Source organism: Ciconia boyciana, chromosome 2 (genome assembly GCF_034638445.1).
Source record: "Ciconia boyciana chromosome 2, ASM3463844v1, whole genome shotgun sequence".
Classification (NCBI taxonomy): Eukaryota; Metazoa; Chordata; class Aves; order Ciconiiformes; family Ciconiidae; genus Ciconia; species Ciconia boyciana.
Genome location: NC_132935.1, coordinates 129961807 through 129980561, shown reverse-complemented (window position 1 = coordinate 129980561; position 18755 = coordinate 129961807). Strand labels below are relative to the sequence as shown.

Genomic DNA, 18755 nt, shown 5'->3' with positions numbered 1-18755 from the left:
TAAGCATGTTCAGAAGTTGTAGTTTAATCTGTCAGGACATCGGGGCTAGCATTTTTACCATTGGAAATAGATTTGGAAGGAATATTAAGTAATCACAGCTTCACTGAAAACCAGGATCAAAGCTTCCTTCCAGGATCAAAGGTGAGAATTTCCATGGCAACTTATTCCCGCAGGTGACCAGACCATCACATTTTACATCCTTTATGAAAGACAATTCTCCTTACAGCATACAGTGACCACAACCTGTACTGGGGCCTGATACCAATACTGTATTGTAGGGAAGAATGGCTCATGTTAGATTGCCAGATTTATTTTCCTTGCATTGCCAGTGTTAGATTGTGTTTCTTAAGCTGGTAGCTATCAGCCTGACATGGCATGCATACAGGTTTCTATAAATTTATATTTCCAAGACAGAAAGCTGCGAATGTTTAAAATAGGATCTCTGATGAAACATCATGTGGTTGAAAGTGAAAATTTTAGAATTGAGACATGGATTTTGAAAGTCCTGTGGTTTTCCAATGCCCACATTTACAAATTCTTTTCACTTGATTGGCGTTTGAAAACAGATATTTGTTGAGCTGTGTATAGCAAATGTAAAAAACAAGATGCTGAATACTACCTTGTTTCGGTTTTCTGTTTTGATGCTAGCTATGTAATTGGAAAGCAAAACTTTCTTGTGTTAGGGGAATTGATTAAACAACTTCAGGAATTTCTTTGGTGGACACCACTCTGTGTACAGGTATACTTTTCAAATATCTATCTTTATAGTAAATAAATATATTCATAACTATAAGGAAACATATTATAAATAATTATGTGAAAATATACAATTTACTTCTCTGCAAAGACCACAAAACTTACAAGTGTTAACTTGAAACATCAGATTGCCTCTACTGAGAGAGCTCAAGTGCTGTTCACAGTGAAACTCTTGAGGAGTGTAAAACAGTCATCTTCAGAATGTGGCAGTGACCTTGAACTTCCACTGAGTTGCACTTTCTTTATTTAGCTTAGGCCAATTATTAACTTTGCTAATGACTGTATATCGAATTCGCCATTGTTTATATATCTGGCAGTGAAATAGGCCATGTGTGGATGATACGATATATTTAAAGGAAACTCTTTGTATAAATTGTTTCTTTTGCAAAGTTATGTCTTTGTTCAAGTCCTAATTGCTTCTAACTTACCTAATTTGTCTTTGGATTCTTTAACTTCAGGTTAGCACTACTGTCAGCATAATGTATTTCTTCTTCTTAGGTGTCGTTCTTTTCTCTTACTCCTTATTTAAAAGAGGATGACAAATTCTCTTACTCCGCTCCCTTACAGCAATTAGTCTTCTACGGCAGATCCCCGCGGAGCAGAGGAAGTTACACCCTGAAATAGTCATGTATAGGGACATGAAGTCATCTTCACAGCTTTGCCTCTGAAGGGAGGTTTGTCAAGGCATAGCACTTTAATTTCTAGCCTCAGCACCATAGGGAACCCAGCAGAGAGGTCTGCCTGCGGCACACATGGAAGCAAGGCGTCTTCAAATTCCTGTAATCTGCACTAGGTCAGCCCTGGCCGGTTTGTTGCAGTGTTATCAGGCTCCTGACAGAACAAGAGTCATGCTGTTTTTTCAGGCAGAAAGAGGATGCAGCCCTTAGCTGGATCAAGCCTGGTGGAAATAGTCCAAACTGGGGAGAACTTATGTTCCTTGGCTTAAACGCAGGAGACTGTTACATGCTGTGAGACAATCCCACAGACCCTGTGTAGACAAATGCTGCTTAAGAGTGTTTCATCGGATATTAAATGGAGGAGGAGCCCCTGAGGTTTGTACATTTCCATAGAAATGAAAAAGCCAGATTCTGCCTTTAGTTGCAGTGATGTAAATGGCGACTGAGAGCAGAAGTTTGTCTCGTAAGTTGTATGCAATCCAGGTACTGTCTGTTAGGAAATGGTGAAAGGCTGGAGTTTTCTTAGTCAGCTGTAGGAATATACCTGTGAATGTCTTAAAATATATCTAGTAAGATAGGTATGTGTATGAGTGTTTGCATTTCTCATGAGCTGTAAAAGAAGGTAACAGTTTCATGCTTCTGCACTGCTCTTAAATCTCAAATACAGCAGAGCCTGTCAAGTATTTTGTGGACGGGGTTATTTTTGCAGAGGGGAGAGAGACTATGAGGATACTTGGAGGCTCTACCTGATTCTTCCTTGTCTGTTTTCTAAACACAAAAAGTCATTCACACTGAAAATGGTAGAAAGAAATGTAGCATCTGGTCCCTAAAAATTACATAGTTTGATTCTGTTATACTTAAAATCTAAACTGGTTAATTCCAAACAGAAGTTTTTCCAAGTCATTTCCAGTTGTGTGATAGTGACAGAAGAAAAACTGATCTGTATAACATGTCTACTGCTCTCTGTTTTTTCTCTTCTCTGCCTCTACATGTGTTGTACTGTCTTTAAAAGACCTGTGGTGTGCTTGTACCAGTGATTTCAGCTGTTCTTCGGTGATGTTTGACAGGAGCAAATGGCGGCACAATTAGGTTCATTGTCTACTTTTCAGATCATGGAAGTTGAGCAGATGCTTATTGATGTTGATTCTCCTGTGTAATTTTGGAATTCTTTTATTTTTCTGTTAAAATATAAGGACTTAAAAGCTGTAACTCAGAACAGTATAGTTAATGGGGAAATCATATTTGATTATATAAAAGCTGATTAAAAGTTAAAAACAGAGTTTGTGGTCTACTTTTTCCTTCAGTTTTTAATCAAGAAAATACAACCAATATTTTAGATAAGCTTTCCTTCACACCTGTGAAATATCTAGCCCAGCCTTCACTTTGAAGCAAAAAAATCTGTAAATTTCCCCAAAGCTGAATTACCTACCTCAGACTGCACAGTTGCAATGATTGCAAATCCAGTAATAATAAATCAGTTATTTTGCAGTCCTTTCTCCCAATTGATTAAAAGGGTTGCATTTTCAATTCCAACTGTGGTGTTATATGTTAATGAGTATACCACCTAAAGACCTAAGGACTGTAGCCATATAAAAGAAAAAACAAAAAAACCCAACAAAATAAATGCTACTAGTTAAGAAATAATTTTGTGTATAAATGCATATTATGTGCATTTAAATGGTTGTGATTTTTTTTTCCTCTGTCCTTTCGCCTTCTAGACATTGCTCTAAATTGAAGGCACAGCTGTTCCACGCCTTGCCTTTCCATGATGGGTGAAGGTACTTTAGCATACGGACCCGTATGCATACGTACTTTAGCATACGTACCTTTGCAGACGGACCCGTGGTGGTTCTGCTGGGCGTCAGTGTGGCAGGAGACGTGTCAGCTGCTGTCCAAAAACCATGTTGTTTCTTAGTGTGGCTCTGTGCTCCCAGCAGGTCTTTGTCTTAGTGTGAGCCCAGTACTGTGGCAGTGACGCTTTAGAAGGAGACCTTTGGGAAGCTTTCGGATCAGAGCTTGTGTACGTCTGGTGGCTGGGCAAGGTGAGACCAAATCTTCATAAAAGCTTAGGCAGACATAGTGAGTTTACCACAGGTGAATCCAGCACAGGGCTGAGAGCAGTTCATGAAGAAGAAACATCTGCATCTACTCTGTCTTGTCTGACACTTCAAAATGAAAGTCTGGGTGAAGACTTTATTTGGGCCTTCAGAAGTTTGGAGCTTGAGTTTTATATTGAGGACTGCACTTGCTGTTCTTAAACCTAGCTGCTATTCAAGCAAGCACTGTGAGAAGAAGTAATGAACAGTCTGTGACACCTGAAATTACCAGTCTTAGAACTACCCTTACCAAGAGGACAAAAAAAGACCAATTGTTTTGAGATCGGAGAACAGTAATAATGTTCACTGACTGGTGGGACAACTTGTAAGAAGTAAAACAGCTCAAAAAGTATAATTAGTCCTTGGAAATGTACTTCTGAATTAGAATTCTTATATTTCACAATATAGGAGAAACTATTTTGCTTGGTACAAGGTAGAGTCATCTGCAGTGGAGTGCAAATGGGATCAAATTAAGAAAAGGAGAAATTAGGCTGAGTGTCGGGCAATCTGAACTATGGGAGTTATTTGACTGTGAAAGAGCTTCCCAAGGGAAATGATACAAGCCACATTATTTGGGACACCTAAAATTAGACTTCAGAAAGCACTAAAAAAAATGTACAACCTTGCTTTGGTAGGGAGGTGGACTAGAAAAGGCAGGGTTTGGGATTTTCCTTTTTTTGCAATAAATTCTGCAATTGTTGGGCCTGATTCTGTTTTGTGACGTGGAAGTCAAGGGAAGATTTACTTTACTTTTTTGCCTGCGAAAACTGAGGCTAAACACACAAGCTTCTCCCCTCCACCTATTGCGAACTTTTTAAGCTGTATCTTTTTATTTCTGCCCCTCGGGAATAGTTCAGACCTCTCTCTTCCAATTATAAATACGTATATTTAGAGGAGAGGAGAAAGGGCGCATGTGCCTTAAGGAGCCTTTGTGGCATTTCCCTCTTGTCTGGCTTTTAACAGACACTAGAACTGATCAACATGATACTCCTTTTTTGTTTTTAATTCAGAATTTATTTGGTTTATAATGTGCAAATCCATAACCCCAGCATGTTCTGAAGCTATTGTCTGAAATTGCCAACCATATTTTAACTCGCAACTTGATGAGGGGGGAAGAGGCAAATGAAATACAGCCTTTAACCAAGGAATAGAGGCCTCCAAATAATGTGTTGATATATTGAAAGCGTTGCAGTCTTCTCCATAATTTTATTTAAATACAAACCACATAAGTGAGATAGGTGCAGTGATACAAAAGAGGTTCTCATACCCAGTCCTACATGTTAAAATGTGTAGATCATGCAGTTATGACTAAATTTTAAGAGCCAATTTTTTTTATTGTATGTTAGTTTGAAGATGCCTACCTTTATCTACATACAGTCTTTCTTTGCTATCAGTGTCTGCTTGTGTGAATGACAGCACTCCTTCTTCCAAAGCTCACTTGAACAAATAGAACCCTTACATGGAAAATGGTTCTTCATTGTGCAGGTATTGGATGTGATCACCTTCACACTGTAATAGTACCGGTATAAAAAAAAACATATGAATTTGTGTGCACAAAAGCATGCCAAGGTCAGGATGTGAGCCTCTGAATTTGTGATAAGAGACAAAGGAAGGCACATACGCAGAATTTGCTGAAAGATAGTTAATTTGTAGAGGATTTGAAACAGCATAGGAGGAAAGCTATAGGGCATTTCCAATATTTCATTCAAGGGTTGTGGGTTATAGCCTCCCGAAATGCATTCTTCTCCTGTGTCACTGGACAAGAGGATTCAGGATAGGGGAGTGGGATACGTGGTGAAGTGAACACTGAATATTGGGTTGTAGATGGCCACACGGTTTCTGGTCTTGGAACTTAGGCTGCATCACTTGGAGGCATGGGTGCTGGGGCTGGCACTGGTGAGAGAGGCAGCTAGAAAAGTAACTGATTGCAGTTCAGATTGTGGCTTCTAAATACCAAGAGCTGATTCCCATTTCCTTTCTCCCACTGAAAGCTCGCCTCCAGTGTGCTTTACCTCCTGCTGCCATGCACATGGTCTGCCACAGAAGTGTGGGTTGTATTTTTTTTCTAATTTGACTAAGAGCATATTTCCCAATCTAAATCCTTAATGAAGACAAAAGGCCTGTATTGCAGGGTAGGAAGATACTAACCTGAAACATATTATTAGCAGGGAAGACTCATTCTCCTTATGTCCGTGTTTTTGAATGACTTAATTGAGGAAAAGAGATATCTTCTGATAATAGCTTTTTGCATAGGGCAACAATGAGGGTGGAATGGTGGAGATGCTGCGATGCCAGCTTTCTCGGAAAGCTTCGTTAAGCCATTATTAAAGTGATTGTAACCAGTTCTATTACAGATCCAGAGTGTTTTGGTATGTTAGTCCTTTGCATAGCAATCTCTCAAGGGAGAAAGCAAATGCTGTAGAGGCTCTGCATAGTTAATTTTTGATTGATGTCCCATAAAGTATTTTAAAAGATGCAGCAGAAGGAAAATACTCGCATATTGTCTGGATATTGTTCACATACACTTGCTAGGAAGTGGACAAGGCTGCATGTACCTTTTAACTTCATTACCTCTTCTGATCTATCCCTCTCTAACAAAACAGCCAAGTATTCCCCTAAAGATTGTAACTTGCTTCATTTCTGTCTTGTCCTGAAGCTCTCCAGATTGAACTGTCTCATTTCTCCTGCTTACACAGGTGATTCTTAAATTACTTGACCAAAAAGTTTCAGGCAGCTGGAAAAGCATAGAGTGCCTGCTTTTAAAAAAGAAGGGAGGGATGAGGGGAATAGGGCTTGGGAATTGCAGTCCTTTCAACTTAACATCAATTTCTAGAAAAACATCAAAATGAGTAAAATGTTTCTAAATGCTTGGAGGAGACAGGAAAACAAATTGTAATCTACAGAGATGTATAAAGAACAAATGTGTAAATCAATGTAATTTCCTGCTAGGATAAAGCCTTACAGAAAGGAAAGAAATAACAGATGTCATATTTTGTGTTATTGTAGGGCTTTTAACACTGTTTCACATGACATCGTGAAGAGTCTCAGAAGACAGTCATGACACGATGGACATAAAACTAGACATAAAACCATGTTCGGAGCATTTATCCAAGAGTCACTATCAAAATGAAGTTATCAAGTATGGCTTGCAGAGGGCTCTCTTTAGCACTGCCTAGTACTTTCATTCGCAGTTTTACTGATGAAATACAGGGGTTGCTTGTTAACTTCACAGATGACTTCAGACTGAGAGGGGATGCATTCATGCCGGGGGCTGGGTTAGAGATGAAAATCAATGAGTGATAAAAAGGTTTTTTTGGAAGATAAGTGTCTTTTTAGTAAATGTATTACTAAAGAATTGTGAAAAGTTAACATTTAAAAATGGTAGGAAAAACACATGTGACTTTAATACTTGAAATGTCTGGTCCTTGTATGCTGTCATTTGGTAACAGAAGCTTTAATTTGTAGAATTATTTCTTCAGTTACTATTCGGTCATGTCTTTTTTTTTTTCCTTTTTTTTTTCTTTTTTCTTTCTTTTTAACATTGGAGTAAGTCCAGTGAACCTTACAAAGTTCCTTACTCTGTCCTCAGAGCAGCAAACCTCTGGCTTAAAGTCAATGGAGTTTTTTTCCCAGCAGGAGTGTCTACATGTGGTTGCCTATGATTTGTTCTCTGCAGAATTGCATTTCAGGGCTGTGGGCTACAGTAAGGCAAGCCATAATAGTTAAAGCTGGACAGGTTGGCATCTATGCATTTGGTATTCATGGCACTTGTCCAGATCTGTGAGCTTGCTCTTTAGATGAATGTTGTCATCAGATAACTATAATGAGGCTGTTCGTACTGTAGTTTTGGAAGCAGTGCAGTATAAAAGTCTTCAGTCTGCTGAGAGCTAGAAATTTGGCTGATCTTAAGCTGACAGTGTATAAACACGTTCCTCTTTTTTTTTTTTCTTTTTATTTTTCCCACTTTTCTTTCTCTTCCCTTCCTTCCCCTCAAGGGCATAGACTTTGGCTATATTTTTCATAACTGCGTGAAGCTAGAAATCTTAACGGATGCCTGTGCCACCGCCGCCGCCACCACCTCCTCCTCCACCGCCTCCACCACATTCTGGAGGGCCCCCTCCACCACCACCTCTGGTAAGATTGACTTTTCATTTCTATAAGCAAAAGCTTAGCTATAGTAGCCAGCTCAGAGCCCCCAGAATTTTGGTGTGGATATTCATAGCAAATATCTGGGGCAGATGCTTGTTTTGCTGCCTTTTGTTCTTCTGTTCATTAGAGCAGTGGTCTCCAAAGCGGGGTGTGCGAGATAATCCATTGGGGTGCGGGAAGAAAATACTACAACTTCAATCATACATGTGTATAATTTATAAATAAATAAATATATGTATATTGGAGTGCATGCTCAAAGATTTTTTTACTGATAGGGGTGCGGGATCAAAAAGTTTGGAGACGATTGCATTAGAGCGCATGTGGTGAGACTTTAGCATTTGTGAATACTTCCACAGGGAGCTCATTTTTGTATTGGTAATGTGCAGGTGGTAAGTGTTAATTTCTTCATCCTCTTTCCGACAGCTTCTATTAAGACTCAGAGTGTTCAGCTGTAGGTGTTGCTCTTTCTAGCACATGCCGTCTTCCTGGGGATACAGCACGATATGCTTTTATACATGTGCAGGAACAATTATGGCTTGTAACAGATCATTACTCCGTGTGTCATGAAGTAGAACATGTGCCCTGCCAGCATGTTTGCAATCAGAGGAGGATGCTCTGAGTGGAGTTTCAGGGTATTACATTTTCATACCTTCACAATCAATTATTGTACCTATGATAAAACATGTTTAAATCATTCCTTGTATTCTGCAATCATTTGTTCATAGCCTGTTTCTGCATCAAAATTCTTAGGCCATTTTTGAAATAGTGAAACCTGGCATGGTTGTGTTCAAGACATAAAATCCCTCCTGACTTTTCTTCATATATTTTTCTGTCACTGCTGTACTTATTTGCAGTATATGTTAGTCCCTGTAGCAAAACAGTACATGGTACTTCAAATGTACTTCAATTTTTTTTTTTTTTTAAGAACTTTATTTCTCCCTTGCATTCTCTGGCATCTCTGCCTGTTTTGTTCCCGTGAAGGTCTGTTGATTTTGTTTGGTAACGTTCTTATGTTATCTCCTTCCAGAAGGAGGTTTCCTTGCATGTTTCTTTCTGCTACTTTGCAGGCTGAACCATTTTGTAAAACTCTCCATGAATTGTGGAGATGAAGAGGAGGAAGATAAAGACAGCACATGAAATAAGCAGTGCTTGATTCCTTTTATCATTCTGTTTTAACTTTGGGCACCATGAGCAGTGTTTTCAATTAGCAGCTCTTCTGGGTTGGTACACAACCTATAGTTAGACACTGAAATTAGTGGGCTGAACTTTGTAAGCAACTTAATGCCCACAACTGCAATTAAAGTCAACGAAAGCTGCAAGTGTTCTTATCCTAATAAATTTAGCTCAATAAGTATCTAGAGATATTTTTAGACTCTTCTAACATATGCCAATTGTAAAAGACTTGAGAAAGCTAAGAGGACCCCTAAGGACCAGTATAAACAAGTTCGGTTTTTTGTTTCCCCTCCTTTTCTGATGACTAAAACCACTACCGTGATAGGGTTTTGATACAAGAAGGCTTATACTGTATTTCCATATTTTAGTTAGATCATTCTATTTCAAATGTGATCTCCTGCGCATAAGACATACAGAATTTAGGGTCAGTTTTATCTTGGTGATACGATACATACTAAACGTATTTCTAATCAATGTCTGATATTAAAACCTTCCAAGTGTTGACACTGAAAAGAGCACGTGAACCAACAGAAAGAATTAGTAAAATAATGTGACAGAACATTGTTTATTTCTGTAACAGCAAAAGGATTTTTCCCTGTCAAAACTGAATCAGAGAGGGATAACTTTCAGAGGATCTGTAGTCTGCCTGGTGAGTTCAGCAAAGGCACAGTATGAGAGAGTCAGCTCTCCAGTTGGTGCCAAGCTGCAGAGTAAAATCTTATAATTCGGGAATCCATGAAAACTTGCTACAGACCCTGTTTCCATTTACTAGGAAGCTATTTTCTAGAACTTGTCGTCTGTCTTTTACAGCTACTAAACTGCCCAGCTGTTGTTACAGCTGGTAAATCTACAGCTGGAGGGTGGAAGAAGAAAAATCCTAACAGGTTTAAGGAAAACCTTCAAAACAAATAAGTGGTATTTGGCCAACACCTGGAAATGTTCCAAAGTAAACAGCACTGTGATTTTTATTATACTGATATAATTAAACCAGAGTAACTTCTACATGTTAGCAAATAAAAGTTGGGTTTTAAATGTGGTATTGATATGCAGGCCATCCACTAGTTTAACTTGATTTAGGTTGAAAGAGACAAGTCTGTGTGTAGGTTGAGGTTTTAGAATCCTGTCTTTTTGCATGATACTAATGCATGGGTACTGTATACTTGTCTTGCTTTTCTGATTATATGGATAATAGTCGTACTTCCCTCTCGCTTTCATTAGTAAGATATTTTTTTAGCAGAAATAGTCACTACATTACCTTCTTTTCCTGCACATTTTCTTAGTGAATATTAGGAGCCATGGTCACAAATGATTTTGCAGTCCTTACTTCATTGAAATCCTAAGCACTGTTGGCACTTGACTTTTATGTACTATTAACTCCCTCTTAAGGCAGAAGAAAGTTAGGTTCTTTCCTACTATTTTCAAAGATTTTGGACTTGCAGATATTCTGTAATTATTGTACTGAATTCTGCTCACAAAAGTTGTTGCAAAGCAATACTAAAGTGATTTGGAGATGGTATTTAAGACATGCTAGGAGCCACCTGTGCCCAACAGCTGAGAAGCTACTGGCTGTTAAAGTGTGCTTGAAACTAAGTGGATTTTTCAGGAGGGAATGGTAGGGTATCTGCAATAGCAGATGTAGGTGACTAAGTCAAAATGTCGATATAGCTAATTGCATTAATTGTACATGTCTTCAAACGCCTGCCTTCTGGGGGTCATAGATAAAGATGAGAGGGATGAGTAGGCAGAATAAAACTGTGCCCTGACGTATTTTCTGGCACTGGCTTACAGAATTCAGATATTTTTTCTTTCCCTTTTCCCCTCCACCCTAATAAAGGAAACTTAGAAAGGAGGCATGAGGATGTCTGTCCTAAAGCTCTTTCAATTTTATAGGCATGTGTGTATCACATAGGGTGGTGTTTTTCATAGTTTTCTGTTGTTTTCTTTTTTTTTTTTTAAAGCTTTCTGCTCCTGAAAAACTTCTTTTTATTCCCCCTCTATTTCTTTTACTCCCTTTGCCTTTTAGTTTGGCATATGAGGCATTCTGGTTAGTTTTGGTTTGTCATATTTCCCGGAGTAGATACCACCACTGAGACTGATTAAAAATTTTCTCTGCTTAATCTCCCAAGAGAGGATCAAGAGGGAATCTTGCTTTGATAAACTATGTTCGCTTTTTACGTGCAGTGGAGGCTGCTCACTGCTGTGGCAGCCTTTGTCTGTACATTTGAGTTCCTAATGTTATGATCAGTCATCACCTATTAAAATGTTAATATTGAAGGAAGCGTGTATGTGTAGCAGCCCTGCTGGGTTGTGCCTTATTCAGAGAAGATGTTTGTTTAATGATTCATATGTTTGTGGAGTTTAAGAAAATACTTCTATTCTCTTTAGAATTGGTATTAAAGTCTTAGCATAGACATTAACCCCCCAAAAAATCACAATGGATCAAATGATTAAAGCCAGTAAAGTAGCACCAGGAGTTTATTTGCCTTATTGGCATACTAAAAACTAGGAGAGTAGAAGAAAGGAATATGCTTACTTTGGTGAGAGAAATGTGAAACTTGAAATAATGGTAAACACTAGACTGGCATGTAGATTAATCTTAATAATTACTGCATTCTTATTTAGCTAAAAAAAAAACCCAAGAAAAGAAACAGAATTTCTGTTGTAGATAAACATATGTCAGCGTTTACCCAGTTTGTTACTCTGACCTTATTTTCTATTCTTGTAATAAAAAACTCAGCAATGCCTGATGGTATAACACTGTGATAAATGCATAATTTACATAGAGGTAGGATTTCCAGTGTTAAGGAAAACATCAGCTGATAGTTTTCCTTGGGGGGATGTTTTTTTTTTCCCTCCTTCATGCAGTTGTAAGAGTGCAAACGTTGTTGAGCTGTTTTTCCCCAACCTTCCCAAGAAATTCAGAGAGCTGCAGTGCTTATGTGAAGTTGTGTGGGAGTTGGTTTTGCTCCTATGACATTTAGTACTACTGTTCTTTGGAAAGAGGAAAAACAACGTATGTAAAACAGCTTGGCTGAAGATACTGATGATATATGGTACTTTCATTTGTTCTTACCAAATATAATATGAGAAAGAGAACGTGTGCATATAAGTGTGTGTGTATGCATAAATGTGTGTGTATGCCTGCTACTTATATATTGAAAAAATGAAGGTAATTTCTCAAGTTTTCATTCAGACCCCTAGGCGTGCAAGCATAACATTGGAAGCTTAACAGAATCATGCATAGTGCCAATTACAAAATATTTAGGAATGTGTTTATTAAAATTTTATGCGAGCTGTGAGTAAGATGAGATTTAGTACTTTGTCATGAAGTCCCTAGGTCAGGAGATACTAAATCATAATGTTTATTGCTGCTAGGTAAAACATACCAGAGCAAGAGAGTGCGGGCTTGGTAATCTTGTTGATGACTGGCCATAGTACAAACTGTGCTAAGGGCTGGGCAAGGTGCAGCTCAATTTTTTGAGAATGTTTTGTTCCAGCCAAAATAAAGGAACTGATTTATAGTGTTTTAATAATGTATCCCATCTCACACCAGTCTGCTTTCATAAAGAAGTGAGAGGCAATTATGTAGAAAAACTGCTGTGTCTTGGTGTGGTTTATTTGACTTAATTTTCAGGTGGTGGAAAATGTGGGATTGCATAGCTATGGCATCTCGAACTGTTGCTGCTGTAGCCTTCTACTCTTGTAGTCCACAAACAGAGAAAGGGTAAGTGGGAGCTATGGAAGGTGGGGAAGATGTAAAGAAAACACAAATACTAGGTTGGCATTGCTCCGTGTGTTTCATCTGGACAGGTACAGAGGCAGGTACTGCATATATTCATATATGCTAATCTTGAATGCTTTACCGGAAATCTCTTAGGTCACCACTTGTAATGTATTTAGGTGGTGAGTTCTGTTTTGCAGGTTTCTTCATAATGTCATGTGTTGTACATGTTGTCTGAATGGAATGGAAAGCATTTAAATTTATTTTTCTTATTCTTTCTGTTTGTCTTTCATCTGTATAATTTTCCATATAGAAGTATGGAAATTGCAGCGTGTTGCAGAGGTACGAGCTGTAAATGATCAAGCCCAGGTACTAGAAGCAGCCTAGCTGCAGAGAGCTAATAGGATAATTTACCATTCCAATCACAAGGTAATATTGCCCTGAAAAATCAGTATGCCATCTGTAGTGTATGCAGTGGCTACATATTAAATTCCATCTGTCAATTAATATTACACTTGTAGCCTTTTAATTAAAAGAGAACCCAGAATTATAGTGATACTTGAGTTGGACTTCTCTGTGTGGCTGGAAGGTGACATTGCAAGAAATGTTAGTTTCTCACTATTCTCCTATCTTGAGCTGACCATAATTTTGCATGGATGCTGAAAGGCGTTTCAGAACAATCAGTAGCTTCTACACAGGTAACTGGGTAGGAGAAATGGCCTAGCGTTCTTAGAATAGAGTGAGATTAAATTGTGATACGTGTTGGTTGTCACATATTGAATATGTTGTTATCGCTACTCGTAATAGCCCTTGTCATTCTGGGGACCCTGCTATGGTAGACAGAGAGAATAAACAGCGGTAGTGTCACCAGCTCCCACGGCAGTATTTTCAGCCTTGTGCTGTTTGACATTTTCATTGCAATGCTAGAGCCTCAGGTTTTCTTGTTTATGTAAGAATTTTCACTTCTGTTTTAACTGATGCAGAGGAAATCTTGGGAATTCGAATCCCAAAAATTTAGAAATCAGAAGGTGAAGTTCAAAATTATTTTTTGAAGCCAGTCTCAGGGTATTTTTGGTATCTGACTTGTTACCTTTCTGAACTGCTGGGAAACAATTTTAAAGTAGTTTTGATTTTACACTGCCTCCATTTTGGTGGCTTCTGTTACTGCATATTTTCTTTTAGTGAAAGAACAGACAGAATTTATGTTTAAAATGTGGGTGTTAGTAAGTTAAATACCCACAGAAGAGCTAAATGTCTCAGCAGGTATAAATCATCATATTGATTCTGTTGCATTTTTGCATTCAGGTACAAAAATTTAGCAACCCACACTGGAAAACTTTAAGTACACTCTTGTTAATAAGCCCACTGCTCGTTTGTAGCAGGAGCAATTGAACCTTTAAGTTTGCAAGATTTTACATTGTCTGATGGAGTGGTGCTAACATAAAATGAAGAGGGTTTTATTGGGTGCAGTGGCATATAATTGCTGGTGGTGTTTGAAAGAAGCACTGGAATACAGATGTAGAAGAGAGTAACTCCTGCTATGCTTGCTTTTTATCTTTTGTTCCCTGCCGTTGTGTCTACTGGTACACTTCAAGCAGGTAGATGCTAGTGCAGAGCAGGCACCGTTTCTGCTAACACTGAAACGCCTCATTATTTGGGACTAATGCCAGGACTAGGCGGTGGCTAAAACGCTGGGAAGAGATCTGTAACGACTTTTGCACAGTACTTCCCTTGCTAGAAGTTGAGGAACCAGGCTGGTGTAGACACAGCCTATCTAAGTACACACATTGCTCGATGACCTTTTCAACCCAGCAGGCTCAGATTGCAGAACTTTGTGTGATGGAGGCTGAGATCATGGTTAATCATTATTGAGCTGGGTGTAGATGGAATCGTGAAATGCTGGTCCTGTCATTCTCTTGAAACAATGACTTCATTAGCTGCCAGGAAGCTATTTGGCAGGTCCCCTCATGTGGGTTCCCTCAGAAAAAATGTTGGCTGGAGAGTGACCCCGCGCATGGGAAGCGTTTGAAGCTCAGCTTGCTAAGAAGGCTGAGAGATTGCCGTGTTTACCCAGGTAGACCAAGTGCCAAGAATTAATTAGTTTCATCCTATGCTGCACAGCAGAAACACAAGAAGCGGCTCTGATCTTGCGATTGACTATGCAGGTGGAGTCTCGCGCCATGGTGAGGTTTCACATAATAAAAAAGCTTCAAATCAGAGGTCAGGGCTCTATTGTGAATAGACGAACCAAAACTCGCATGTACCAGATCTTGCAAGCTTCTTTATAAACGAACATTTTAAATGCTTAAAATAAAAGAAGTCATGTGCGTTGTTGTTGAGACTTGTTGGATTTTTCCTTAAGCTGGAAGGGGGGATTGTTTTGATTATTTTAGTTTGCATTTGACAGTGGATGAGTGAAACCACACCTGATGCATATTTAAAGTAAATGCAAGAAGGATGACAACGTTTTTCTCTATTGCACTTCTGTTTGTGACTTGCTGGAAACTGGGTTTATGTTATCATTTTAATAAGCTCCCAGTTTTTGTTGCAATTGCATTTCTCGGCACATTCCCAGGGAAGACTTCAGCTGCCGGTTTAAAAATTCTTTGTAAAAGCAATGCTCTTGCCTGCTGGGCAAACTGCTGCTGCTGCAAATACAAAATCGTGAATTCTTGGCATAATTCTAATCTAGTAATAGTGGATTGATCTTGGGAAAACAAGTTCCTCTGGCATTTCAGATTTCATGTTGGGATACGAATGCATAGATGACTTTTATAATCCTATGCTATGTCAAGGAAGACACACTGGTTAGCTTACACTGAGATTTCTGGTCATCTTCCATATTCTACCTTGTTCCAAAACAACCTCATTCTTCTAATAAAAAATTATGACCTTTAGTCTGTTTGAATGTTCTGGCATCTTACTGTCAATATTTTTTTTCTGTCAGCTCTGGTTTTGAAAAAGTTGCAGTTTTTTAAGAGTTGAATTCATTTAAATACATTAGTCCTGATGCTTACAGGGATCTCCGTATGGAACACTTGTCAGCAGCTTGTGGTTAAGTGGAAGGACGTTATGGAGTAAGTTGCTCGCAAGCAGGTTGCCCATGTTCTTGGTCCACTCTTTTTCATCAGCAGTGTTCCCAGAAGGGTATTTTAGCTGGATGTTCCCCCTTACCATCCCTTACTCTGTGTCTGTGCCCTTCAAGACTGTTGTGAGCACCAACCCTGTGCCTGGCTTTCCTTCAAGGGAGCAGGAGCTTTATGGCTGGATGGGGACCCAGTCATCATCTCTCCCCCTGTGCTCTCTTACTTGGAGAGCCTTGCTATGCCATATGGGCGGTGAGAACACTCATCATCCTTCCTCAGATGATTTACCAACCCCAAACGAGCTGTGTTTTCCTCTCGATATTCTTAGCTGTCTCTGGCATGACGCACGTACAGTGTTACACAGCTAGCTTCACCTTTATTGTCCTCTTTCCTGAACAATCCATATTCATCTACACCAGATTCCAGTTATTGATAATATTGGAATAATATTTGGGGGGGTTTGTTGTATTTCCAGTTGTTTAGGCTCTTCCTTGATGCTTTGCATGTCCTTGAATTAAGGTTTAGATGTTTCAGTTGTCTCTCACTGTTGCTGCACAGTTTCTTTGGCCAGACTGGGCACTGTCACATCACTGACTGCATTGCCTACGCAGCTATTGCCGGTTTTGCCCTGTCTGCTGTTCTACATGCTGGTTTTAATTGTCCATTGCCATGTTTGTAGACTTTTTCTTTTGCATTTCTTAGTTTAAGTTTGGTTTCTGAATCATGTCAGATTGGATGCCAGAGAAGGCCAGGACTGGCCCAGGAACTCTTGTTTTCATGAATGTGTCTCTCCGTGATCAAGCATCCCTTATCTTAGTGCTTTCTGTTCATCTTTCTTTATCTTGCTGCAACATCTTTCACCTTCCTTAAAAGCTGAACCTGAGGTGTTGCATGCTGCATCGGTGAAGATCGCTTGCCTCAGCCCATGTCTGTGCAGGTTTGGCTGAGCATGGCAGAGAATAATAACAAGAAAGTAAGGGTTTGCTAAGGGGTGTCCTCAAACTCTTCTACTAAAATATACACTGTGTATGCCTTCTGCCAATATCTGTGCTTGATCTCTGCATTGAATCCTATTTTTGTCTAGGGGGAAAAAATTGGGCATGGGAGAGAGGAAGGGTGATTGACACCAGATTCACAGAAATAAATGAAATTGTCAGCAAAAGAGAGAGTTCTCTTTCTGCCCATAATAAAATACTGCATGTCAAATTGATTGATTGATTTTTAATTTTATCGGTGTATGTCTCACCAAATAGATAGTTAGGGATAAGCTAAATGTATTTTGACTTCTTTTTTGGTTTAGTTTTTTTATCTAGTTCAGATAGATAAATACATTTTCTACACAGCTGTATTTCAAATATTTCCTATAAAAAGTGACCAACAAAGGGAATCTGCTGTGATGATACAATTCATTACATGTTAGGAGTATAAATACTCAATACTATAAGTTCTCTGAAATAAAAGAGAATCTAGTGCCTTTGGATGGAATTGTGCTTTATTTTATCTTACTTATGGCTCCTACCTATTACAGACCTGGAGTACTGCTTCCTCTTTTCCTGGAGGTACATTTTTGCTGCAACTGTCATGTTTATGAAGATCTACACTACCCTGAAGTATTTTGCAAATTCAGTAAAGAGCATATTTAAAAATCAGAGTAAATATAACCCATTTATGAGACAGTATATGCATCCGCTCTGACCTGAACTACCTGCCCAGAGTCCAGAGGATTTCCTCTTTTCTGTGTGCAGGGGTGCTTTTTAAAATCTGAAAGGTAATAATTAGTACTTCCCTATAATTAGTACTACTATGAAGTTTTGAAAATGCCTGGTGCCTTCTGCATTTACATCATTTTAGTATCTGAGCACATATACCTCTTAAATATTTTAAGTATCATAGGAGCCCAGAGGGTAGGTTGATGCTCCCATCCGTCTTGCAAGGTGTAAAGTGATTTTCCCAAGGTGATGCAAGTATCGCAGCAGTAATGTACCCAGAAATGGAGCTGATTGCCATAGATTTCAGTCCATTTTCTTTAAAAAAATCTGTCTGATCTTAATTTGTCTGATACAACCCAGTTTAGGGTGTTAAGATTGTGATTATTCTGGGCCAAACCTTGCTTGGTCCATATATACAGTGAAAACAGTTGTTCTGCTAAACAAAATTATTCACTTTCACAGAACTCAAAACTGGAAGAATGTTACAAACCACTGGCTGCCTCCCCACTGCAAGGTGTATTGCATGCCAGCAAGAAGCTCTGTGTGGGACCCAATGACCTGTGCTTCACAAAAAGCCCTTCTGCCAGAGAGGATCCAGCCTTGGTCTGAAAACCAAGGAACCGATAATTTGCTGCCATCTGCAGCCCTTTGCTGCAGGGAATGGTCACTCTGGCTGCTTCCGTACTTGCTGCTTTCTCGTTGGAGCTTGTCTGGCTGTGTCTTACATTAATTCACCAAATGCCCGTCTCTGCTGGATTAACAGACCCTGAGTCCTCACCATCATTCCCCTGTAAAGGCTTGTGTGTTGTGCAGGCAGCCCACCCCTCAGATAGACTTCAGGGCTGACGGACCAGACTGAGCTGCTAAAATCTCTTTCCTCCAGCTTTTTGAATACCATGTTGGCTCTTTCCTGTGCATCTCCAGTTTTTCAACATAACTTTAAAGATCTGGAGACTAGAACTGGACTTGCAATTCCATTTTTGCTCACGTTATTTTTCTGAAAGGAAAAAGTACATCAGGGGAGTGTGCTATCCCTCCTTGCCACGGCACTGTGCTAGGAGGTCAGGCACACTTGCTCATGCACGCTCACTGCTGGAGCCCGCCCACAGGTTCAGGCTTGTGGCACTCTGGATGCAGGCTTTCATTTCAGAGGTATGGCCAGAACTTTTCATCCAGTAATTTTCAGTTTCACATTTGTATATTGTGTATTTATTAATTCTTTTTTTTCCCCAGTGGTGGAGGAGTGCTGTGTTTTGGTTTGTTGTTCTTTTCAAATGGCCTCAAGTTGCAGTGATTCGGATCTCCATGTATAACCATGCCGTCCTCATTCATTTCTCTGCCAGTCTAAGTTATCACCTGCAAATTTTGAAATGTTTATTTCCATCATT

The 18755-nt window shown here is 39.2% G+C and overlaps 1 protein-coding gene across 1 annotated transcript in view; it reads left to right on the top strand.

Annotated features, from left to right (window-relative positions):
• Window positions 1-18755, top strand: part of WIPF3 (WAS/WASL interacting protein family member 3) — a 38673-nt gene that overhangs the window by 6956 nt on the left and 12962 nt on the right. The window contains 1 exon segment of the mRNA XM_072851449.1: window positions 7525-7663. Within this exon segment, the coding sequence (XP_072707550.1) occupies window positions 7580-7663 (84 nt within the window). The 5' untranslated portion in view covers window positions 7525-7579.